Source organism: Urocampus carinirostris, chromosome 7 (genome assembly GCF_059441175.1).
Source record: "Urocampus carinirostris isolate Australia breed hairy pipefish chromosome 7, RoL_Ucar_1.0, whole genome shotgun sequence".
NCBI classification, from domain to species: Eukaryota; Metazoa; Chordata; class Actinopteri; order Syngnathiformes; family Syngnathidae; genus Urocampus; species Urocampus carinirostris.
The window spans coordinates 45,889,698-45,910,719 of NC_142355.1; the positions used below are offsets into that span (position 1 = coordinate 45,889,698).

The window sequence follows — 21,022 nt, forward strand, 5'->3', positions numbered from 1 at the left end:
TTGACACAAAATTGACATTATTACGCCATTACTTTTTTTTTTTTTTTTTTTTTTTATAAACAAAGATTTATCGCACTCCAAACTTTTCGTCAGGCAGATCCGCCATTGATGTTTTGGTCTCGCAGTTGGAGATTTCGTCTGCACGCCGATCTCGGCAGTCGAGATTATGTCGTTGTTGTGGTGCTTGTCTTTGAGTGAAGGTTAAGTATGCCTTTAGAAAAAAATGGTATTGGGTAAAAATCAACACAAAATTGGTCTTTTATCAGTGTGAGTAAAAAGTCGAAACATAATGCAGATAGTGATAACAACGGCAATAATTCCGGCAAGGAAAGCATGTGTGTTGTCGACGAAAGAAAATAAACAAAAGAATACACCTAGCACGAAAAGGACTTTTATGCCAAAATGGACTAAATTATATTCCTGGTTACGGTATGAGGAGGATGATAATGGAGGCTACATGTTCTGTGTTGTGTGTATTATTTCGCAATACGAACTTTCAGAAGAGCACATTCGACAAAGAAAACCACAAATTAGCTTTGGAAATTCTGTTGCTGCAATTGGACCTTGAGAAGGCATTACAACTGTGGTGAGACAGCAAACCACGGAGAATATATGAACTGAAAACCTGAAGTGAAGCCTTGTATTACCAATTAACTGTGATGATTAAAACTGCGTGAATATATAGATTAATATAATTATTTCAGCAATATTATTTTGTATAATGTACAATATTGTTGTGAACTGAACTCTTGAAGTGATGACTGATTTGTATTATCAATAAACAGTGATGAATAAAACTGAATGAATATATAGATTTATATCCTATATTTGTCGCCGATTTACAATTTAGATATAACACTAAATTTTGGGGACCCATAGATATCTGTTGGGACCCATAGATTTTTGAACATGCGAGTCCCCGGGACCCATCACTTGTCAGAGGTAAAATGAACACTGACCCACACTGTCAAAGGCAGTACTAAGGTCCAGCAGCAGCAAGATGAAGCGCCAGAGTCCATTGCCAGTAGCAGGTCATTGGTTACCTTAATCAGGGCTGCCTCAGTAGAGTGGTTAGCCCTGAATCCTGATTGCATAGATTCAAAAATATTGTTCTCGTCTATAAAATCATTCAGCTGCTGTGCCACAACTTTTTTAAGTACCGTATTTTCCGCACTATAAGGCGCACTGGGTAATAGGGTGCACCCCGAAAAAATAGTTTTTGGTCCTATTTTTGACATACATAAGGCGCACCGGATTATAAGGCGCTACAATGAGAACGTCGACAAAACAGTCAGATAGTTCAGTCAAACTTATTACCCCCCTAACATTCCGAAAGCTTGCAAAGACGCAAATACGTGTCGCGAACACGTGCGGATGCGGTGTCCGTACAATGTCACTCAAATGCATCGTTTCATCATTCGGAACGTTAAAGTCTTGGGATTCAAGAAATGCCAACCATTCCTTAGTTTCTATTTTCTTTTTCACTCGCAACTTTACTGTGTATATGACAATAAACACTTGGAATTGAGTTTAATTTAAAAATAGACACTCCATTCCTTCCATTAACTGCACCGCTTATCACAGAAACATCGAGTTCAGTCTGAAACAAGATACAGGGATGTTCATAATAATGTGCAGCCAATGTCCTCTTATATCCGGGAGTGTAGTAAATCCAGGAGAATAAAAGATTTACAAATACAGTATAGTAACAAATGCTTTCTGTATGCCGTCAACCACGTGCTATACACATTCATCTTTTTCGGCCAATTGCAGGCTTTGTTTTGCCGTTTAAGCCAATGCCAGCCTGTAAATGATAAAAAGGATCCGCCCCTTGACCTTCGAATAACTTTAGCCAATAGTGATCGATTCAACTGATAATTGACACATTGGTTAGCCAATGAAACGCCAGTAAATAAATCCCAGCATACACCGCGGACTACTTGCGTTCGGGGGAAAATCTAGTCGGCGGCTGTAAGTTAGTTGGAAGACTTTGCGACTAAATGTTGATCCATAAATAAGGCACACTGTATTATAAGGCGCATGGTCAGCTTTTGAAAAACATAAAGGCTTTTAGGTGCGCCTTTATAGTGCGGAAAATACGGTACTTAAGAAAGAAACGGTAGGTTTGACATGGGTCTATAATTACATAAGCTTTCTGTATCACGGTTTGGTCGTTTCAGTGTAGGTTTATTAACAGCGGACTTAAAAGCCGCTGGAACTACACCTGAGGAGAGTGATTTGTTTATAATATTTAGAACTGAAGGTCCAAGGACCCCAAAAAGACCTTTGATCAGCGAACCTGGAAGCAGGTCAAACAGGCAAGTAGTCTGTTTTGCCGTATTCACCACCTGTTTAAGATTATCAAGTGACCGATCACGAAATTGGGAAAGAGTCCCTGGATAGCCACCATGTCGCGCATTTATAATTTTCAGACCCTTGGTATGTGACATATTTAGATGGTCTTTAGAAATCTCTCATATGCATTGAATCTTCTTATTAAAGAAGACCATAAAGTCATGGGCTGAATGGGTAGAACTATCTGGAATAATCTGTTGCCTTGTTAGCGATGCTAAATTGTCGGAGAATTTTGGGGTTATTCTTTTGTGCCACAATCACCTTCGAAAAATAAGCTGATTTTTGCAGAGGCAAGGGCTGTCACACCAGGTTTGACGAAACATTAAGCTGGGTTTTGCGCCATTTTATTTCAGATTTCCTGCAGTTTTGTTTAAGCGATCTAGTTTTATCAGTAAACCAAGGTGTGTGTCTTTTAGGTCTTGATTTAAGCCGTAGGGGCGCCACGTAATCCAGTACACTAGCCAGGGTAGCATTAAACTCATTCGTGAGTGAGTCAATAGAGCCTTTTTATAAAGGAAACGACGCAACTACTCCTGAAAGAAGATCAGAGAGCTCAGAAACTATGCCAGTGCAAATAATGCGGCCACTAAATCATTTAGTTTCTTTAATACAACGTTGAGCCAGCACCTCAAATGTAACTAAATTATGATCAGCAATAACGGTTAGTACATGGTAACACCATCACATATGAGGTTGAAACTCCTCGAGTCAGAACCAAGTCTAGTGCGTTTCCATCTTTGAGTCGGCAAGTCAATCAGTTGATCAAAACCAAATGTGTCAATTAGAGACCGAAACGCAACAGTAAGTGAGCTGAGTGGGGAGTTCATATGAATCTTGAAGTCCCCCATAATTATTATTTTTGTCTGCATAGGTTACTATGTCAGACAACAGTTCAGAGAATTCAACTAAAAAAAGTATGGTCCTGGGGCGCGATAGTTACTACAAAAATTTAAATTAAAGAGGAATTATTATTTTCAACTGATGAAAATATGCGAGTGTGACTCGTTGTGTTAGGCCAAGTCAGAAGGTCCTTCTTGTTCTTTTCCTTTCACTGTTTACTGTCCTGTATATTAAAAGGTAAAATACCACCCAAATACTGTTAGGCCTAAAAATATGTGACCAGACACACAATTTTCACAAGTTGGGCTCTACGTGCAACTAGGGTTGCAACAACTAATTAGTAAAATCTATCATTAATAGCGTTGGAAACTAATTCGATCGTAAATGGTCGTATCATGTGATTTATGAGCCACATTAAATTAATGCAAATAAGAGTGCACAAAATTCCGTTGACACTGAGAGTTGTGCTACCACTCCCGTCTGGCCGATGGCAACAAGAGCGCTCATATAAAAAGGTTATCTTAAACTTTTTCAATTTTTTTTTAATTGAACATTTAATCAGTACAATCAAAATTGGCATGACGGTTTTCAATTTTTGTGGTGTTTTATCATCAAACAAATGCAACCATTTTTCAAGAGAACAGAAACTGCTGCAGAAGTACAAACCAGAAATAAGTAAATAAAAAGGTGGTAGGAAAAAGGTATCTTACATATTTGCATATTTATAGCATATACAGGACTGTCTCAGAAAATTAGAATATTGTGATAAAGTTCTTTATTTTCTGTAATGCAATTAAAAAAACAAAAATGTCATACATTCTGGATTCATTACACATCAACTGAACTATTTCAAGCCTTTTATTATTTTAATATTGCTGAATTTGGCTTACAGCTTAAGAAAACTCAAAAATCCTATCTTAAAATATTAGAATATCATGAAAAAGTATACAAGTAGGCTATTCAACTAATCACCTGAATCATCTAATTAACTCGAAACACCTTGCGAGGGTTTCCTGAGCCTTAAAAACACTCAGCTTGGTTCAGTAAACTAAATCACAAGTATGGGGAAGACTGCTGATCTGACTGCTGTCCAGAGGACCATCATTGATACCCTCCATCAGGAGGGTAAGACACAAAAAGAAATTCACAGAGTGCAGTTTCAAAGCATATCCACAAAAAGTCTGTTGGAAGGGAAAAATGTGGCCGGAAACGCTGCACAACCAAGAGAGATGACCGCAGCCTTAACAAAATTGTGAAGAAGAGCCGCTTCCAGAATTTGGGGGAGCTTCAAAGACAGTGGGCTGAAGCTGGAGTCAAGGTATCAAAAGCCATAGTTCACAGACGTGTCCGGGAAATGGGCTACAATAGCCGTATTCCCATGGTCAAGCCACTTCTGAACTCAAGACAACGGAAGAAGCGTCTGACTTGGGCTATGGAGAAGAAGCACTGGACAGTTGCAGAGTGGTCCAAAGTCCTCTTTTCAGACGAAAGCAAGTTTTGCATTTCATTTGGAAGTCAAGGCGCCAGAGTCTGGAGAAAGTCTGGAGAGGAGCAAAATCCAAGTTGCTTGAAATCCAGTGTGAAGTTCCCACAGTCAGCAATGGTTTGGGGAGCCATGTCAGCTGCTGGTGTTGGTCCACTGTGTTTCATCAAGTCCAGAGTAAATGCAACTGTGTACCAAGAGATTTTAGAGCACTACATGCTTCCATCTGCTGAAAAGCTCTATGGAGATGAGGATTTCATTTTCCAGCATGATCTGGCACCTGCCCACAGTGCCAAAACCACCAGTAACTGGTGCACTGACCATGGCATCACTGCCCTTGATTGGCCTGCTAATTCCCCTGACCTGAACCCCATCGAGAATTTGTGGGGTATAGTTAAGAAGAAGATGAAAGACACCAGACCTACAAATGCAAATGAGCTGAAGGCCACTATCGAAGCATCCTGGGCATCAATAACACCTCAGCAATGCCACAGGCTGATTGCCTCCATGCCACGCCGTATTGATGCAGTAATCCGTGCAAAAGGATTCCCAACCAAGTACTGAGTGCATCAATGGACATTTTCAAATGTTTGATTTAGTTTTGCTGTTATAAAATTATTTTTTTACTTGGTCTGAGGAAGTATTCTAATATTTTGAGATAGGATTTTTGAGTTTTTTTTTCAGCTGTAAGCCAAAATCAGCAATATTCAAATAATAAAAGGCTTGAAATAGTTCAGTTGATGTGTAATGAATCCAAAATGTATGACATTTTTGTTTTTTTAATTGCATTACAGAAAATAAAAAACTTTATCACAATATTCTAATTTTCTGAAACAGTCCTGTATTTGTCAGTTTTTTTTATTGACTTATTAATCAAAAATGTTTTTTTATTGTTTTATATTACAGAATATTCTGTTGGTTAGTGTACTATTTTTCTACATGTCAAACTTCATTATTTGAATAATTCTGCAAACAATGATACTGATGTGCTGTTCATAGCTCCGCCTGTTTTTTACCGTTCACACAATCAAAATACTATGGGTGCTTTCCGGGCGTTTTTTAGTGTTTACAGTTCTTTTCTTTGTTTTTTTATTACAGAGTGTCCTAGCAGTGAACATTGATTATTAAATGAGCTTCCATATAAAATATTATTTAATGATGTATAGCCAAAACTGGGTCTGTTGGTATGACACCTTGACTGTAACCTGTAGTTGAAATGTGCCCTGTATCTACTGGACCGTGCCATTGAAAACCAAGCGTTGTATCGGCTTCGTGTGCTCTGTAACAGACTATGCTCACGGTTAGGTCAAGTCATATTTATTTGTATAACCCTTTAAGATGAAATCTCATGGATAAAGTTTTCTTAGTTTTAATTTTTTCGCCGTGCATGATGCACTCATGAAAAGAGCCATATATTGCTCGCGAGCCATAGCTTCCCGAGTTATCTTTGTCTCATCTGTCCAAAGAACTTTGACAAGAACACCTCAACAAGCCAGACCAGTTCTGAAGAGTAGTCTTACTTTTCTATTTTTTGGGACTGATAAATGGCTTGCACCTAGTGGTGAACGCTCTGTAATTACTTGTAATATGTATTCTCTTTATTGTATACGTAGGCTAGGTTCACACTGCAGGTCTGTAGTGTACCGATTTTTATCACAACAGACCAAGGCCACTATTATATGTGGTCCTAAATCTGATACGTATCTGATCTTTTGTTTTGTAATGTGACTTCTGTGTGAACGGTCTAAACGCATTCATGCCACCTGCGCGTCATTGTAAGCCACCAACGTCACTATTCGGCACTTAACCAGGCGGGAGAAAGCCGAGAATACAGCACCCACAGTGGTCATGAATTCACACATACATGTAAAATGAACACTTTTTTTTTTTTTTTTGTAATGCACGGAACAGCTAACATTGATCGCATGTAGCTGGGTTAGGGTTGCTAACCCTAAATTATTGCTTAACTGCTGTGAACAACAGTGCCGCTCATTGATCAAGCGAAAATATCATCTAGTGGTAGTAAACAATATTAACATTCAAACCACACCACACGGACAGCATACAATGAGGGTGTGGGATCTAAACCTCTATTACTTGGGTTCAGTCCTCCCACATGTGAAATAAAAAGACAGAAGTCTGAGTTCGGGCGGAGTAACACTTTTTTTATTTCGGTTTGCAAGGACACAAACTGAATGTATGTCCTCGTCACCATTTGTTCCACATTTTTATGCAGTCCCAGTCATGAAGTGCGAAGCAGGATATGACTAGAAAATAAATCAATGAAGACAGCTGGATCATGAGTTTGCCCATAACCTGGGTAGCCTTAATGCAAAAAAACAGGCTGGGCCAGTATTTGTGTACTATTGGTCTGGGTTGATCACGTGCACTCATCGGAGTACATTTCTCCTGCGTACCCCACCGCCGACTCGCCCCACGAATGGAGGTCTTGGTGTCTGATGGTGATGACTGATTGTTCACCAGTTGCTTGATGCCATGGAACATGCAATCTAAAACGCTCAGTTGAGCAAGAACAACCCTAGCAGCGCTAGGATGATGACGATCTTCATTCTTCTTTTCTTTGGTCGGTTGTTGACGGTGGTGGTAGTTCCTGGACCTTTTTACACTGGGACTGGTGGATCCACGGGGACCTTAATGGCTGTTGGTGTTGTTAGCTGGATGACGTATGGACCCTCCCAACGCGGAGATGCCCAGTGTTTCCTTTTTATGGCTCGTACCAGGATCTGGTCACCAGGCTTAACAGATTCTGTGTGGGGAGAAAAAAAAATGCAGCTTATAGGTCCTTTGTCTAGTCCTCCCTGCTATTTTATACTTCGATGAAGTCCATGTAATAGACTTCAAAATGTATTTTATCATAAAAAAAAAAAAAAAAAAAAAGATTTTTTTATTCCTTTTTAATCATCATCATCCCTCCTGTTGAGACATGGGATATCCCGTGTCTCAATTTTGCCATTGCTGAGAATAGGTCAAAGACCACACAGCTTGATTTTCTTCTTGATTTTCTGCATTATTTCTCTCTCTCTTCCTTGTCTGTTCTATCCACATGCTGAGATACTCTAGCTGCTCTTTTTACTTTTTCCTTTTCTTCTCCGATTTGAAGCGTGCTTCTAACTTCCTCTTTAAGTCTTCCACTGATGCCATTCTGAGTTTACATCAAAATCATATGCCTGAACCCACTTATCCAAAAAAACGGCATGAATCGGGGAATGATTGCCGCTTAAATTGCATATCTGACGTGTTTATATTCTTAGACTGTTTCCCCTTTTAATCCCCCTTTATTCTAATCATCAAAAACTGCTTTCAATATGAGGAAAGCCTTAGTAAATAATTTCTAACTATTTCAACCAACAATTACATTTACAAACTTCTCTAACTGGTTTAATTGGTAGTTTTTAATCTATTCTCAAATATAATTTTCAACTTTAAACAGTTCTATTCTGAAATAAATGTTTTAGTCCCATCCCTAACGTTTAAAGAAATGTTTCCTGTCAGGCTCTTTGTTTCCTTCCTGTTGAGGGCTTCCTGAATGTTCAAAGTTCAAAAAACCGACTTCCCAGCAATGCAAAACATTTTCAGTGTTAGTAGATTTGTGTTCGCTTGGGCGGTTAACCTTCTTGCGTAGATTAAAACATGACATGTAACAATAAATCTTTTCTCCAAGTCTAATCAAGATTTGCACAAATGTCCACCTCACTAGGCCCCAGACTTTATCATCCTATTCATCCTCGGTGGACTCAACAACCACTGGATCACAAGCTTCTAAATTAAATAGATACACCCCAAACAATTTCCCCTTCAAAATTGTCGATCTATTTTGTTTGCACGTCTTAAATTGGGCTGATTGCACTGTTTTTGTCACTGAATTGCTTAACTATCATTAGAATTAACCCATTAATTAAATCATCTAATAGCAAGATCAAATGGTTTTGATTTCACGATTGTTATAATTCACTATTCTTTTTTAATCATAAACGTTGCATTATCATTTTAGTACAGTCTTTAAGCATTACTTTTGTCAACATCATCCAAAATGGCGGCGCGCGCGAGTGCAGCGGTTTCAGGCTCTCCAGTTAGTCTTTTTGTTTTAGTGTTTTTCTATCTCATATTTTCCCTAATACTTGCTTGGTAAAAAATCCCCTTAGTCGCCAATAATTTATTAACCTGGGACTAAGATTAGACCTCGACTCCTTTCACGACTACAATAACACCCACAACATCCCGAGGGATATACTAGACCACCGGGATCTCCATGGGTGATATGCCTGTCTGACAAACGGCGGCGACGGCAGAGGGAGCAAAAGCTTGTCTGCCGGTCGGGCCTAGCTGCTAGGCTAAGAAGGCTACCACACAGACCAGCGCTTCCGAGCATGTTCCTGACCAATGCCAGATCTATCGTTCACAAAATTAGTGAATTGGAGCTGCAGATCGCTACCAACAGCTTCGTCCGGAATTGCAGTATTTTTTTGTCATCACGGAATCTTGTCTTCACCCGCGGATCCCCAACGCTGCAGTCCGACTACACTGGCATGACCGAGACAGAGACTCCGGTAAAGACAGGTGGGGAACCAGTGTTCATTTTACCTCTGAAAAGTGATTGGTCCTGGGTCAAAAATCTATGGGTCCCAACAGAGATCTATGTGTCCCCCAAATTTAGTGTTATCGAGGTTGAAATCGTAAATCGGCGACAAATATATAACATATCTATATAATCATTCAGTTTTAATCATCAAATTATTAATTCATTTTGTATGGAAAACTTCACAGTATATACAAAAATCAGGGTCTACCTTAACCAAAAACCCTGGATGTCCAGGATGAGCACCCTCCTCAAATACTGCAAAGCCGCCTTCAGGTCTGGAGACAAGGCTCTTTACAGCACGGCCAGGGCTGACCTGAAGAGAGGCATTAAGGATGCAAAGGCAGCTACATAAGGAGTATCGAGTACCTCTTCGCTGGAAATGACTCGAGGCTGATGTGGCAGGGTTACATCATATCACAAACTTCAGAGGCAACAAGCTGGCAACTGTTGGGGCTGATGCTTCACTAGCTGCAGATCTTAACCAGTTCTTCGCCCGCTTTGATGCTGGAAGGCTACAAACAGTCACACCACACCCACCAACAACCAACAGTCACACACTGACACTTCAGGAGCATGAAGTAAGGCGTGTGCTGAAAACTGTAAACCCCAGAAAGGCAGCTGGCCCAGATGGAGTACCAAGGAGGGTACTCGGGGATCTGCTGGTTGGGGTCTTCACCACCATCTTCAGCCAGTCCCTGTCACAGGCCACCGTCCCACAATGCTTCAAAACCTCCACCATCATTCCCAAGAAGCCAGCAGTGGAAAGCCTCAACAACTACAGGCCTGTGGTAATAAAGTGCTTTGGGGGAGCTGCGTTAGAATGCTCTTCTTGGATTTCAGCTCAGCCTTCAATACCATTATCCCTAAGATCCTGGTGGAGAAACTCTCTCACCTAGGATTCTTTTCCTCCATCTGCCACTGGTATAATGGACTTCCTCTCAAACGGCCCACAGTCCGTGAAACTCTGCAACCACGTCTCTCCCACCCTAACACCAAGAATGCATACTGAGACCCCTGCTTTTCACCCTCTACCCCTCCGACTGCTCACCGACCCACCTCACAAGCACAATTGTTAAGTACGCCAACGTTACTGCCATGGTCGGCCTTATCTCTGAAGGGGACGAGGCAGCGTACAGGGATGAGGTGGAGACACTGACAACGTGGTGTTTGAAAAACCACCTCATACTGAACACTACAAAAACTAAAGAACTCATTCTGGACTTCAGGAGGAAAGGCAGGAACCCAGCACCACTCATTATAAACGGAGACTGTGTAGAGAGAGTCCACTTTTTCAAATTCCTGGGTGTGCACATCTCCGATGACTTCTCCTGGTCTGCAAACACCAGAGCGGCGGTAAGGAAGGCCCCGCAGCGACTCCATTTCCTGAGTGCTCAGGAAAAATCATCTGAAACAGCAGCTGCTGGTGTCCTTCTACAGAACCACAGTGGAGAGCATTCTGACATACTGCATTAGAGTGTGGCATGCTGGGTGCACGGCTGCAGACAGGAAAAAAATTCAGAAAGTCATCAATACAGCCTAGAGAATCATTGGTTGCTCTCTACCTAGTCTGGACGACATGGCTTACTCTCGCTACCTCAGCAGAGCAGAAAAAAAATAATTTAGGACTTTTCTCACCCCGGCCACCATCTCTTTGACCTGCTGCCTTCCGGCAGACGCTACAGGTCACACAAAACAAAAACAGACCCAGAGACAGTTTCTTCCCCAGAGCCATCACCACCCTTAACACACACTGCACAAAAAACTGAAACTCTTGCAAACACACTACCTCATACCTACTTTAGTTTTCTTATTTATTTTTCTTCATAATCGCATTGATGATTCTCAATCTGGCAACAATATGTTCATTATGTCAAGCGAAACAAAAAAGTTAGATGGGAAGCGTTTTCAGAATACAATTGTATCTGCAAAAATATCCCTTTTAGAGTTGATTACAAAAAGCATAATCACTTTTTTTGGTAGAAGCTTCATGCTTACAAACATTTCTCCTTTTTATTTTGTCTCCTAAAATAAAATTGAAATTATTCTAACCAGTCCATATTGACTTTATACGAACTTTCTTTATGTAGTTATAAATCATCAATTGTGGACAATTTGGAACATTATGTGAGTTAACCATTATAATTTATCAATTTTCCTCGTATATGTAAACATCTTGTCATTGACATGACTAATGTGACTTCAAGCAGACTTATAGTCTAAATATGTTTTGTGTTCCAGTTTCGATGACTGACTGTGACATGTGCCTCATATTCCATGCGACGATCACTCGTAATGCACTGCTTAAGTTGCTTGCGCCATCACAAGAATTTTTGTAAAATGTGTCCATCTAAAAAAAAATAAAATGAAATGACTCCACTGTCTTGGTAATTTTTTCAGCTTTGTCACCGATCACAACAGACAGTATTTGTTCATCTTTTTTTCGGATGTGCCACCTCCTGACAGTTCAATCTGTCTTTTAAAGAGGCCATTGACTTTCAAAAAAAATTATTTTCTTTCTTATTAGTGCAAATTAGAATCCTGATAAATCAACAATGTTTACATATTTGGATGTATAGGTAAATCAGCTTGGCTATTTAATAGCACAAATATTTGTATTAAGTTAAATGACTAGGTAATAATTACTTTAGCTTGATTAGTTTTAACCATTTATTTACAATGTAATTATATTCTTAAATTCTCATTATCTGTCTCAAGATCGATTAATCTGCCATTTTTACAGATATGATCTTTCTTAGGATCAATTCGTCTGTTGCCCATTGTCTTTTGAAGACGCTCTTTCCATAGGATAGGCAAATTGTTTTTTTAATTGTAATTTACTCTCAATATTATCAGAATCAACTATCATTTCTCATTAATTCAATATAGAATGACGCAAAATTGTCACTAATGAATAGCCTTATTGACTCACATTTCATTATTGATACTCCTGTTTTTGAAAAATATAGCAAGTCAAGTCTATTGACTACTGTCAATTCCACACAGTTAGTTCTAGATTTAAATTCACTCAGTCAAATCCACACAGTTATTCACCCATCCATTATCTGCACCGCTTATCCTCAATAGGGTCGTGGGGGTGTTGGAGCCCATCCCAGCCATCTCCGGGCAGTGGGCAGGGGACACCCTGAACTGGTTGCCAGTTGCCAGTCGCAGGGCACACAGGGACAGACAATTTGCTCGATCATTTACACCTAGGGACAATTTTTGACCGGCCAATTAACCTGACATGCATGTTTTTTGGAATGTGGGAGGAAACCGGAGTGCCCGGAGGAAACCCACGCAAGCACGGGGAGAACATGCAAACTCCACACGGGAAGGTTGGTAGCTGGATTTGAACCCATGTCCTCAGAACTGTGCCGCACACGCGCTATTCACCGAGCCGCCATGCTGCATCCACAAAGTGGGCTGCAGTTATCTTGAGTGGGGGATGTCTTCCGTGCTAGTGCCCAGAGGAGGAGGGGGAGGGACAGCTGCAGTACTTGGGGGTGAGGATGAGGCGGAGTGGTCAAACGTGTTGAAAAAGTTGTTCAACTGAAGTATTTGTAGAAATCGTCACAAGATATCACCATTCGGGCGTTTTGAATCTCAGGCGTCGGTTGACAGGCAAGATTGATGAAGGAATATTGGTGGAATTAGGCACAATTCCATCATTTTCGTGTCCTTCTCTGACGTTTCGCTGATGTAGCTCCCTAAGCTTAGCACCATGGCCCGAGCGACAGCCCCGCTTTTGTTTGCGATTCCTGCGCCGTCTCCGCCGCTCAGTAAGTGGGTTGGCCACCCACGGAGATCCCGCAACCCTTTGTATTTCTTGCGGAATATCAAAGGTGGTATAAAAAGAACCCAAAATATCGAAATTCAGACGCAGACCCAAATGTATAAGTTCCTCCCAAGTATAGGTATTATTGGCCACGCTTGTGTCCAGAAAAGAAAGCAAAAAAGACAAGAGAACGGTTAGAAATGGAAGATTACCTCAAGAGCTGTGAGCTTGCTTGTGTTAATTGCATTTTTTTTTATCATTAAGCATTTTTGCTTCATCTTTTACACTTAGTTGTCCAACATTATTTTTTAAGCATCTCTTAAACATATTACCAGTTGTGAAAGTCTATCACCTTGAGGATAAATTCATTGTTTTGATGTCAAAAAGGGTGACATACGTGAATTTTGTCGATCTTAAAATTAGTTTCAGACATTTTTAATGATGCAAAAGAAAAGGAATATTTCTTAAAAATTCAAATAAAATTTCAAAAGCTCTCTGAAACATTTCCCAGTAAATATATTAGAATATTAACACAACTACATGACTAATCTTTCAAAAAAACTAACAGTGCAGGGAGTATAATTAGGTTTCGCAGTAACTTGTATACAGGTACATAAAAAATAAGATTGCTCCCATAAACATTTTCCAATAGCATGAATAAATAAAATGCAATACATCCAACATGATCTAAATAAGCTTAATACGAAGTGCATCAAAATTTTAACAGAGCTTGTTAATTGAAAAGTGTGGGCATTTCTGTTATAGGGCCAGATTAATGAACAAGTGTTACGGTTAAATCTCACTGGGTTTTGTGCTCTTTCTCAACTTGACTATACTTGTTAGACTACTATAATCACACAGCAGAGCATGTGTAAGAGTAGGGAGTGAGACAAGTTAGTGATTCCCTGTGTTGACCGGTGTGAGACAGGGGTGTGTGACATCACCATGGCTGTTTAATGTGTACTTAGATGGCGTGGTGAGAGAGGTGAATGCAAGAGTATTTGGCAGAGATGTAGAGATGATCGATAACAGTGGAACGGTGTGGTAGGTGAGTCAGTTGATGTTTGCAGATGACACAGCGCTTGTGGCTGATTCTGAGGAAACATTAAAAAGGTTGGTAACGGAGTTTGGAAGAGTATGTGATGAAGTGTTCACGTGATGGAGTGGGCATAGCGTTAGAAATAAAGTTGCATGGACAGGTGCTGGAAGAAGTTGAAAGCTTTAGGTACTTGGGTGATGTGGCTGTAGTTGGTGGAATGGAGTGCGAGGTATTGTACAGAGTCAATCAAGGAAGCAAGGTTTTGGGTGCTTTGAGGAGAGTGATGGGCAACAAGAGTATGAGTATGGATGTTAAAAGGGGACTGAATGAGAGTGATTGTGCCGACTGTGTTGTATGGTGCAGACTTGGAGCCTGAACGCAGATTTGAGAAGGAAATTGAATGTTTTTGAGATGAATTGTTTGAGGAGTATGTAAGGAGTGACAAGATTGGATGGATTGAGAAATGAAATGGTGAGAGACCGAACTGGAGTAGTAGTGGAACTGAGCAAGTGTGTGGATAAAAGAGTACTTGTTTGGTTTGGACACATGGAGAGGATGGATGAGGAGCGAATGTTGAAGAGGATCTACAGAGCTGAAGTAAATGGAAGGCCGCGATTGACGTGGTTGGATAGTGTTATGAGTGCACTGCAGGAAAGAGGTTTAAATGTAATGTAAGCTAGAGCTCTTCTTGGTGATAGGAATGAGTGGGAGTGTTGTGAAAGGATAGTGGGATGTTTGGACGCGTTCTAAGGGATGGGCAGGGCACCTGTATGATGCAGAAGGGGTAAACCAGTGAAAGCTGTCGGGCCCTGCTGTTGAACAGAAGAGTGTGTTGTCACATGACCAACTTAGGTGCCGAGGTACTTGTTTGGGTGTTTGGGCATTTGGTTTGGCCATGGTCTAAAAATGTTTGTGTGTGTGGGGTTATTTTTTTTTGCCGTTTTTTTCCCCTTTTATTTTCCTTTTTTTGTATGTTTGTCTTGCTGTCGGTCACCCCTCTTGACGGATATGACCAAGGTAGATAGATAGATGGATAATCACGCTCACATGCTTTTCTACCACAGACATTTTAAAATCTCAATATTATCAGCGGTCTTGATTCACTGGCATGTTGGGAGTCGGGAGTTTGGAGAGCTGCTGCAGTTTACCCCGCTCTCACGGTATTCTACCTGCTTCGGTAGCTCCGCCCCATTCACTTATCCAATCAGAAGGTGCAGGGTTTGCAGTGGCATGAGAGGGAAAGCGGGAGTGAGGGAAGGAGGGGCTCGGCTGCATCTGAGCCTCAATAACACAATAACACAGTTATATATTCAATCGGCCCGTCGAATAGATGCTTAAACCTATATCAGTCAAATTCCCAAATATCAGTGCTAAAATTTCGCCCGTCTGTCAACCTCCACTATATATACACACTCACACCAGGGCTGCACAATTTTGAGAATCAAAAGAATAATTAAAACGCTGGCTATTTCAGCTGAAAATGAAAATCTCCATTCTGATCCCTGACAATCGCACTACGTCACATCGCAATGTTGATTAGATTTCGGTTAATCGTGCAGCCCAAACACACACTATACTACCCTTGTCAAAAACTTCACTGGGTTGTACAACAGAACACACAGTATTTTCTCTACACACTTCTCCCCTTTTTAACTACTGATCTATTTCCGCGCCCGTAATAATGACTAATGTGCTAAATATTATTCTGGTGGTCTTCAGGATGCGCTCCAGAAGCTGTCAGAAATGCTTAGTCTGAATGCGACTGTGGCCCGACAGGACGCCTTGAGTCCCGCCAAACATAGAAACACCACTGCTGTCCTCGGCTGTCTGGCTGAAAAACTGGCTGGTATGTTGACACTCTCAAATGTTTGATTTAGTACGCTAATCCATCATTTTTTCCACTTTTGTGCCACATTACCAAAGGGCCTGCCAGTATTGGACTATTGAGCCCTGGAACTCTAGAATACCTCCTGGAGAGCATGGTAAGCAAAATATGTTGGTGGGTTTTTTGGGTGTACGTTTGTTTTGTATTGAAAAACCAAATGACATTTCATTTTTATTTCTTTTAAAACAAATAATGCAGGATTTTCTATTCTTAAACAAATGACTTTTAATGTGTTATACAATATTAATTTTTTTGTAGATTCTAAAAGTCACTTTTCTAAGGCTTGGTTTTTTCATATGATTGACTTGTTAATTTTTAAATGTTTTTACTACAAAACAAACCTTTTTTCTTCCACATTTTGAGAGTTGTTTTAACCAAACAGCCCAATATTTGGATATAGTTTTATAAAGCACAATATATTTTTGAGGGATAAAAATAACCCAAAAGACTGATCAATTCCCATTGACCCAAAGAGGGTCAATTTAATAGGACACATTTTAAAGTCTTCTGTGTCCTTTTCATTTGGTATGTGACAAAGTCCAAAAAAAGAAAATCTTTTAAACCTGTCATTAAAATGACATTGTAGCGGAAGGCAATTCTGTCTCTATCGTGACAATCTTCGAAACCTCAATCAAACTTTAGTGTGAAGCTACGGATCGCAATTCATAATACTGTATAAAAACATCCTATGAATCCCATCCTAAAACCTGGAACCCCCAAAACAGACGCACACAATGGTTACAATACAAAAAAGAAATACTAAAAAATACACTATAAATCTTGTCAAGAAGTGAGCTAAAAATGACATCACAGTTTTGGGCTCAATAGGAAAAAAATATACCCAATAATTACTCGTTAAAAAGATTCCAAGCATTTAAGTATGATTTTTTTGTTGCACTCGTGCACATATTTTAAGGCAAATTAAAGTAATATTGACTGTTGCCAGGGATTGTACGGGTGCTTGAATTCCTTGAAAATGCTTGAATTTTAATGTTGTGTTTTCAAGGTCATCAAAATTTTGTGATAACGCTTGAAATACTTGCCATTTGATGTTTCTCGGCAGTCTGACTCAACAGACCACGCATTCAATAAAAAAATGAATAAATAAATAAATCTGCTTCAAAATGATGCCAGTCTATTGCATTACTTTCTGTAGCATTGTTATGTGAATGGTCATTGCGCCCTTCAAGTGCATTATTCCAAGATGCATCAGAACAGGTAAATCACACCAAAAATGCCAATACTAAGGCTCTGCAAGAAAATCTGCTGACAGCATTGCAGGAAAAGGGGAAGCTGAAAGCAAACTGTACCTCCTTTCAAAATCAAACTCAGAATAGCAACCTTGAGGCTTTTGAGAAAACCATGACAAAGATGAGGGAACTGAACCACTTGGTCTTACCTTGATGTTTGTTTAAGTTTCTGCGAAAGGTCCCCGGTTCACGACCGAGTTGAAACTTTTGTCGGCCTAGAGAGGGATGGGTGCCAACAGGCATTACTTCCCCAAGACACACCAGAGGAAATAGTGCTCCTACCATCCTCGAGGTTAAGGGATCCACCCACCCACCACCTTACGTTAATATGGAACAGTTTTGTTCATGCATAAATGAATTTTATTAAATAAGGGTTATTTGAAAGTGTGTGAATTGATATCAAATTATGCAATTTACAAGGAGAATCCTGGCATGAATCAATCAATAGCTTTAAGATTTGACGTCATTAGGTGATGTCCGTAATAAAAATAACAAGAAAATTTGATACAACATGAACCAAACTGTAACAGCAGCAAACAGAATGAGGCAGTTTTATATTTTATATGCCCCATTCAGCTGCTAGTTTTATATCTGGCTATGTATCAAATGTTCTGGTTCTTTTTCCGAAAGGCTGCACTCAGCCACCTCAAAAACCAGGTTTATGGATTGATCTACACCGGGTTTCTTTTTTAATGGTATAGTACTGGAGAGATCCGCCTCGAAAGTACTTAAAAAGTGCTTGAAATTGGCCTTGAAAAAGGTGTACGAAGACTGTGTTGGGATAGTTTGCATAGGAGTGTCTTAATCGCGGCACAATGTGTTACTTTTCTTTTTTTTTTTTTTTAATGTAAGTAATGGACCTGAATGAGTTAATTTTAATGGCTGTTTTAGTCAGAGGCTTAACATTCTGACTTGTACAAAAACAAAGTTGAGTATCTTCTTTAAACTTGCGTATGTGGGTCTTTCTAATCCAGAATTTACAGCTTGGATAACTTTATATTTTTCTCAAACGCAAATGTGCTTCCTTCTGCAAGGGTTCTGAGGCGCACCCCACTGCCATGCTCTTTGCTCTCATTGCCTTGGAGAAGTTCTCTCAGACGAGTAAGCGCATTCTTAAATTCTAAGCTTGACAATGAGTTGACATTCCTAAAACAATGTATTATCCTCCCTCAGGCGAGAATAAGATCACAGTATCTGAATCTTGTATAAGCAAGAGACTAGGAGTGTTGGAGTTATGGGCAGAGAACGCCGACTACCTAAAGAGGCAGGTTGGATTCTGCTCACAGTGGAGTTTAGACAACCTGTGTGAGTAGGACAAAAGGTTTTTGTTAGTAAATTGTATGTGGGTGATCTGCTTAAATGATGATCTGCTTGTTTCATATCCAGTCCTGAAAGAAGGCCGACAGTTCACTTACGAGAAGGTCAATCTTTCCCATATCAACTCCATGCTCAACAGCAATGACGTCAGCGAGTACCTCAAGATTTCCCCAAGTGGATTAGAGGTAAACCTGTCTGAAATGTAGATAATAGGGATTTCATAAAAAATCCATGTAAGTTGAAGACACTTAGACTTTGACTTGCACAGCACAGGGATGGTTTATGCAGGGATTGTTGTGTTATTGAAATATATTATATGATAATGTTAAGAATGTAATTCTCACAAAACTATGTATTTATAGTGGTGAGCAATTTTGTAAAACAATTTTACTTGTTTTCCCTTTAAACAAAATTGCGCTATTGATTTTGACTGCAACTAACGATTATTCTAATAATCTATGAATCGCTCAATTATTCTTTTGATTAAGCGATGAATTGGATTTCTAAAAAAACACTTATGATTTCCTCCTTTATTCAAATTTTGAAGGTTCGGACAGATATAAAAATAGTGCACAAAACAACAGAATATTCTGTAATATAAAATGATAACACAGAGACAGACAATTCGCTCGCTCATCCACACCTAGGGAAAATTTGAACCGGCTAATTAACCTGAAACGCGTGTATTTGGAATGTGGTAGTGAGGATAAGCGGTGCAGATAATGGATGGATAAAATGTTAACGATTCCAAGAGGTTGTGAAATGACTTAACAAAAACCAAAAATAAATACAAAGAAGGCTGGAGTGACTAATCAGGAAGAACGGGAGATTTCTTGAAGGTCGCAGATGAAATGAGTTTTACCATTTGGGGTAATGGTCCTTTCCCAAATCTTAAGTTGGTTTGGCCCACCACCATTCTTTTCTGGAGAGTAAAACTAATGCAGAACAGCGCACAACGAAGGGCAGAAAGGTGTTAGTTTGAGCTGAAAAAGCCAAGAAAAGAAAAGGAAACGCATAAATAGAAGGACTGTTATCATTAATTTCTCTCTTCTTGCACTATTTGCCTTTCATCTGCGTGTCCCTGTTTTTGCAACTTGTTTGCAGAATTTAGCAGATCACTGCCTTTAACAGAAAGCTCCTCTCACTCCAAAAAGCTCAGTGTTGGAAAATCTGTCTCTTATTTGAGAAGCGGCTCTTTCGGCTCCCAAAAGCCTCTTCAGATTGTTTTAGTTGCATTTATCTATTTATTAAAATTGTTATGTAACATAGTGCACAGAATTACTTTTTGGGGACAAACAAAGCTATAAAAAGTCAACAATGAAAAACAAACAGGAGAAAAAAATGAATTTAAGGCAAAAAGAGGAAAACGAAGAAACAATAGTAAAGGAAGAAAAATAAAAGTGAAAGGATAGAAGAATTGAATACATGGAAAATGAGAAATATGAAGGAAAAAGCAGGAAAGTATAAAGGATAAGTGGGAAAAATGCCAGGAAAAAAGAATAAATACGCTTGGAAAAAGAAAAGAAAGAAGGAAAAGGAAAAACATGATTAAAAGAAAATGCTGTTTGTCTCGCTATTAAACCGCACAGATGCCTACCAATGTCATTTAGCTGGCATAAAAGTTGACCCTTACCTGTACTGTGGTTGCATGTGAGCAAAGCTTCTCTGCTCCAAAATGTGTGAAAACTAAACTAAATGGCTCATCTTCTCTGGAACCTTTGCCTTCATGCTGATGTACACGGAAAAGGACATTTTCATGTCTATAGCCAATGACATCGTCGTCAACAAAGTTGCTGAGACCAATGCTTTGCTTCGGAGGATTTTGATGTTTTAAGTAGCCCACTTAAAATATGTCTAGTGAAGCATAACAGTTTGTTGGCAATTTTGATTTCAAATTACTGATACTGTACATAGACAATTATGTTTTCATCTACATCAGAATCTCAATATAATTTTGCTTTGAAATAAAATGGTAAATTGTTTTCTGTTAACTTTTCAACATATATATATATATAATATATATATATATATATATATATATATATATATATATATAACATTTCCTTCCAATTAAAATGCACCATAAGAGCTAATTGCTGTTCTGTTCACTCAAATTCCTCCTCCATTGCTAAGTGGGCTGAAAAAGGGCCTGCATTAAAACCTATGCTATACCTGCAAAAGTGTAAGATTCTCTTTTCTTACCGCCTTATCCAAAGATTATATTACATTTAGACTTATCATACAAAATAAAAACGAAGAAAGAGCAATACATTACATTTTATGTGGAGCAAAAATTTTATCCGCCCAAAAAAATCCAAAATGTTAACCTATTGTTAATGAATTTATTTTTTGGGTGAAATCATTTTCAATGTGCGAATGAAACTACTTAAAGAAACTGCCCTTTGTCTTGACATGAACATGTCATCATTATTATTATTTTTTTTATCTATCTACCCTGGTCATATCCCTCGAGAGGGG

General features: G+C 39.3%; 1 protein-coding gene across 3 annotated transcripts in view; it reads left to right on the forward strand.

The window, feature by feature from the left end:
* The window catches only part of rspry1 (ring finger and SPRY domain containing 1), an 88,491-nt gene that overhangs the window by 15,624 nt on the left and 51,845 nt on the right, over window positions 1-21,022 (forward strand). For all 3 annotated transcript variants that reach the window (XR_015851001.1, XR_015851002.1, XM_088341110.1), the window contains exons 5-9: window positions 15,812-15,938; window positions 16,016-16,074; window positions 18,262-18,328; window positions 18,401-18,532; window positions 18,614-18,729. Coding sequence is in view for 1 of the 3 variants with exons in the window: in XM_088341110.1 (XP_088197236.1) it covers window positions 15,812-15,938; window positions 16,016-16,074; window positions 18,262-18,328; window positions 18,401-18,532; window positions 18,614-18,729 (501 nt within the window). In the remaining 2 variants the exon portion in view is untranslated. The remainder of the gene's footprint in view (window positions 1-15,811; window positions 15,939-16,015; window positions 16,075-18,261; window positions 18,329-18,400; window positions 18,533-18,613; window positions 18,730-21,022) is intronic.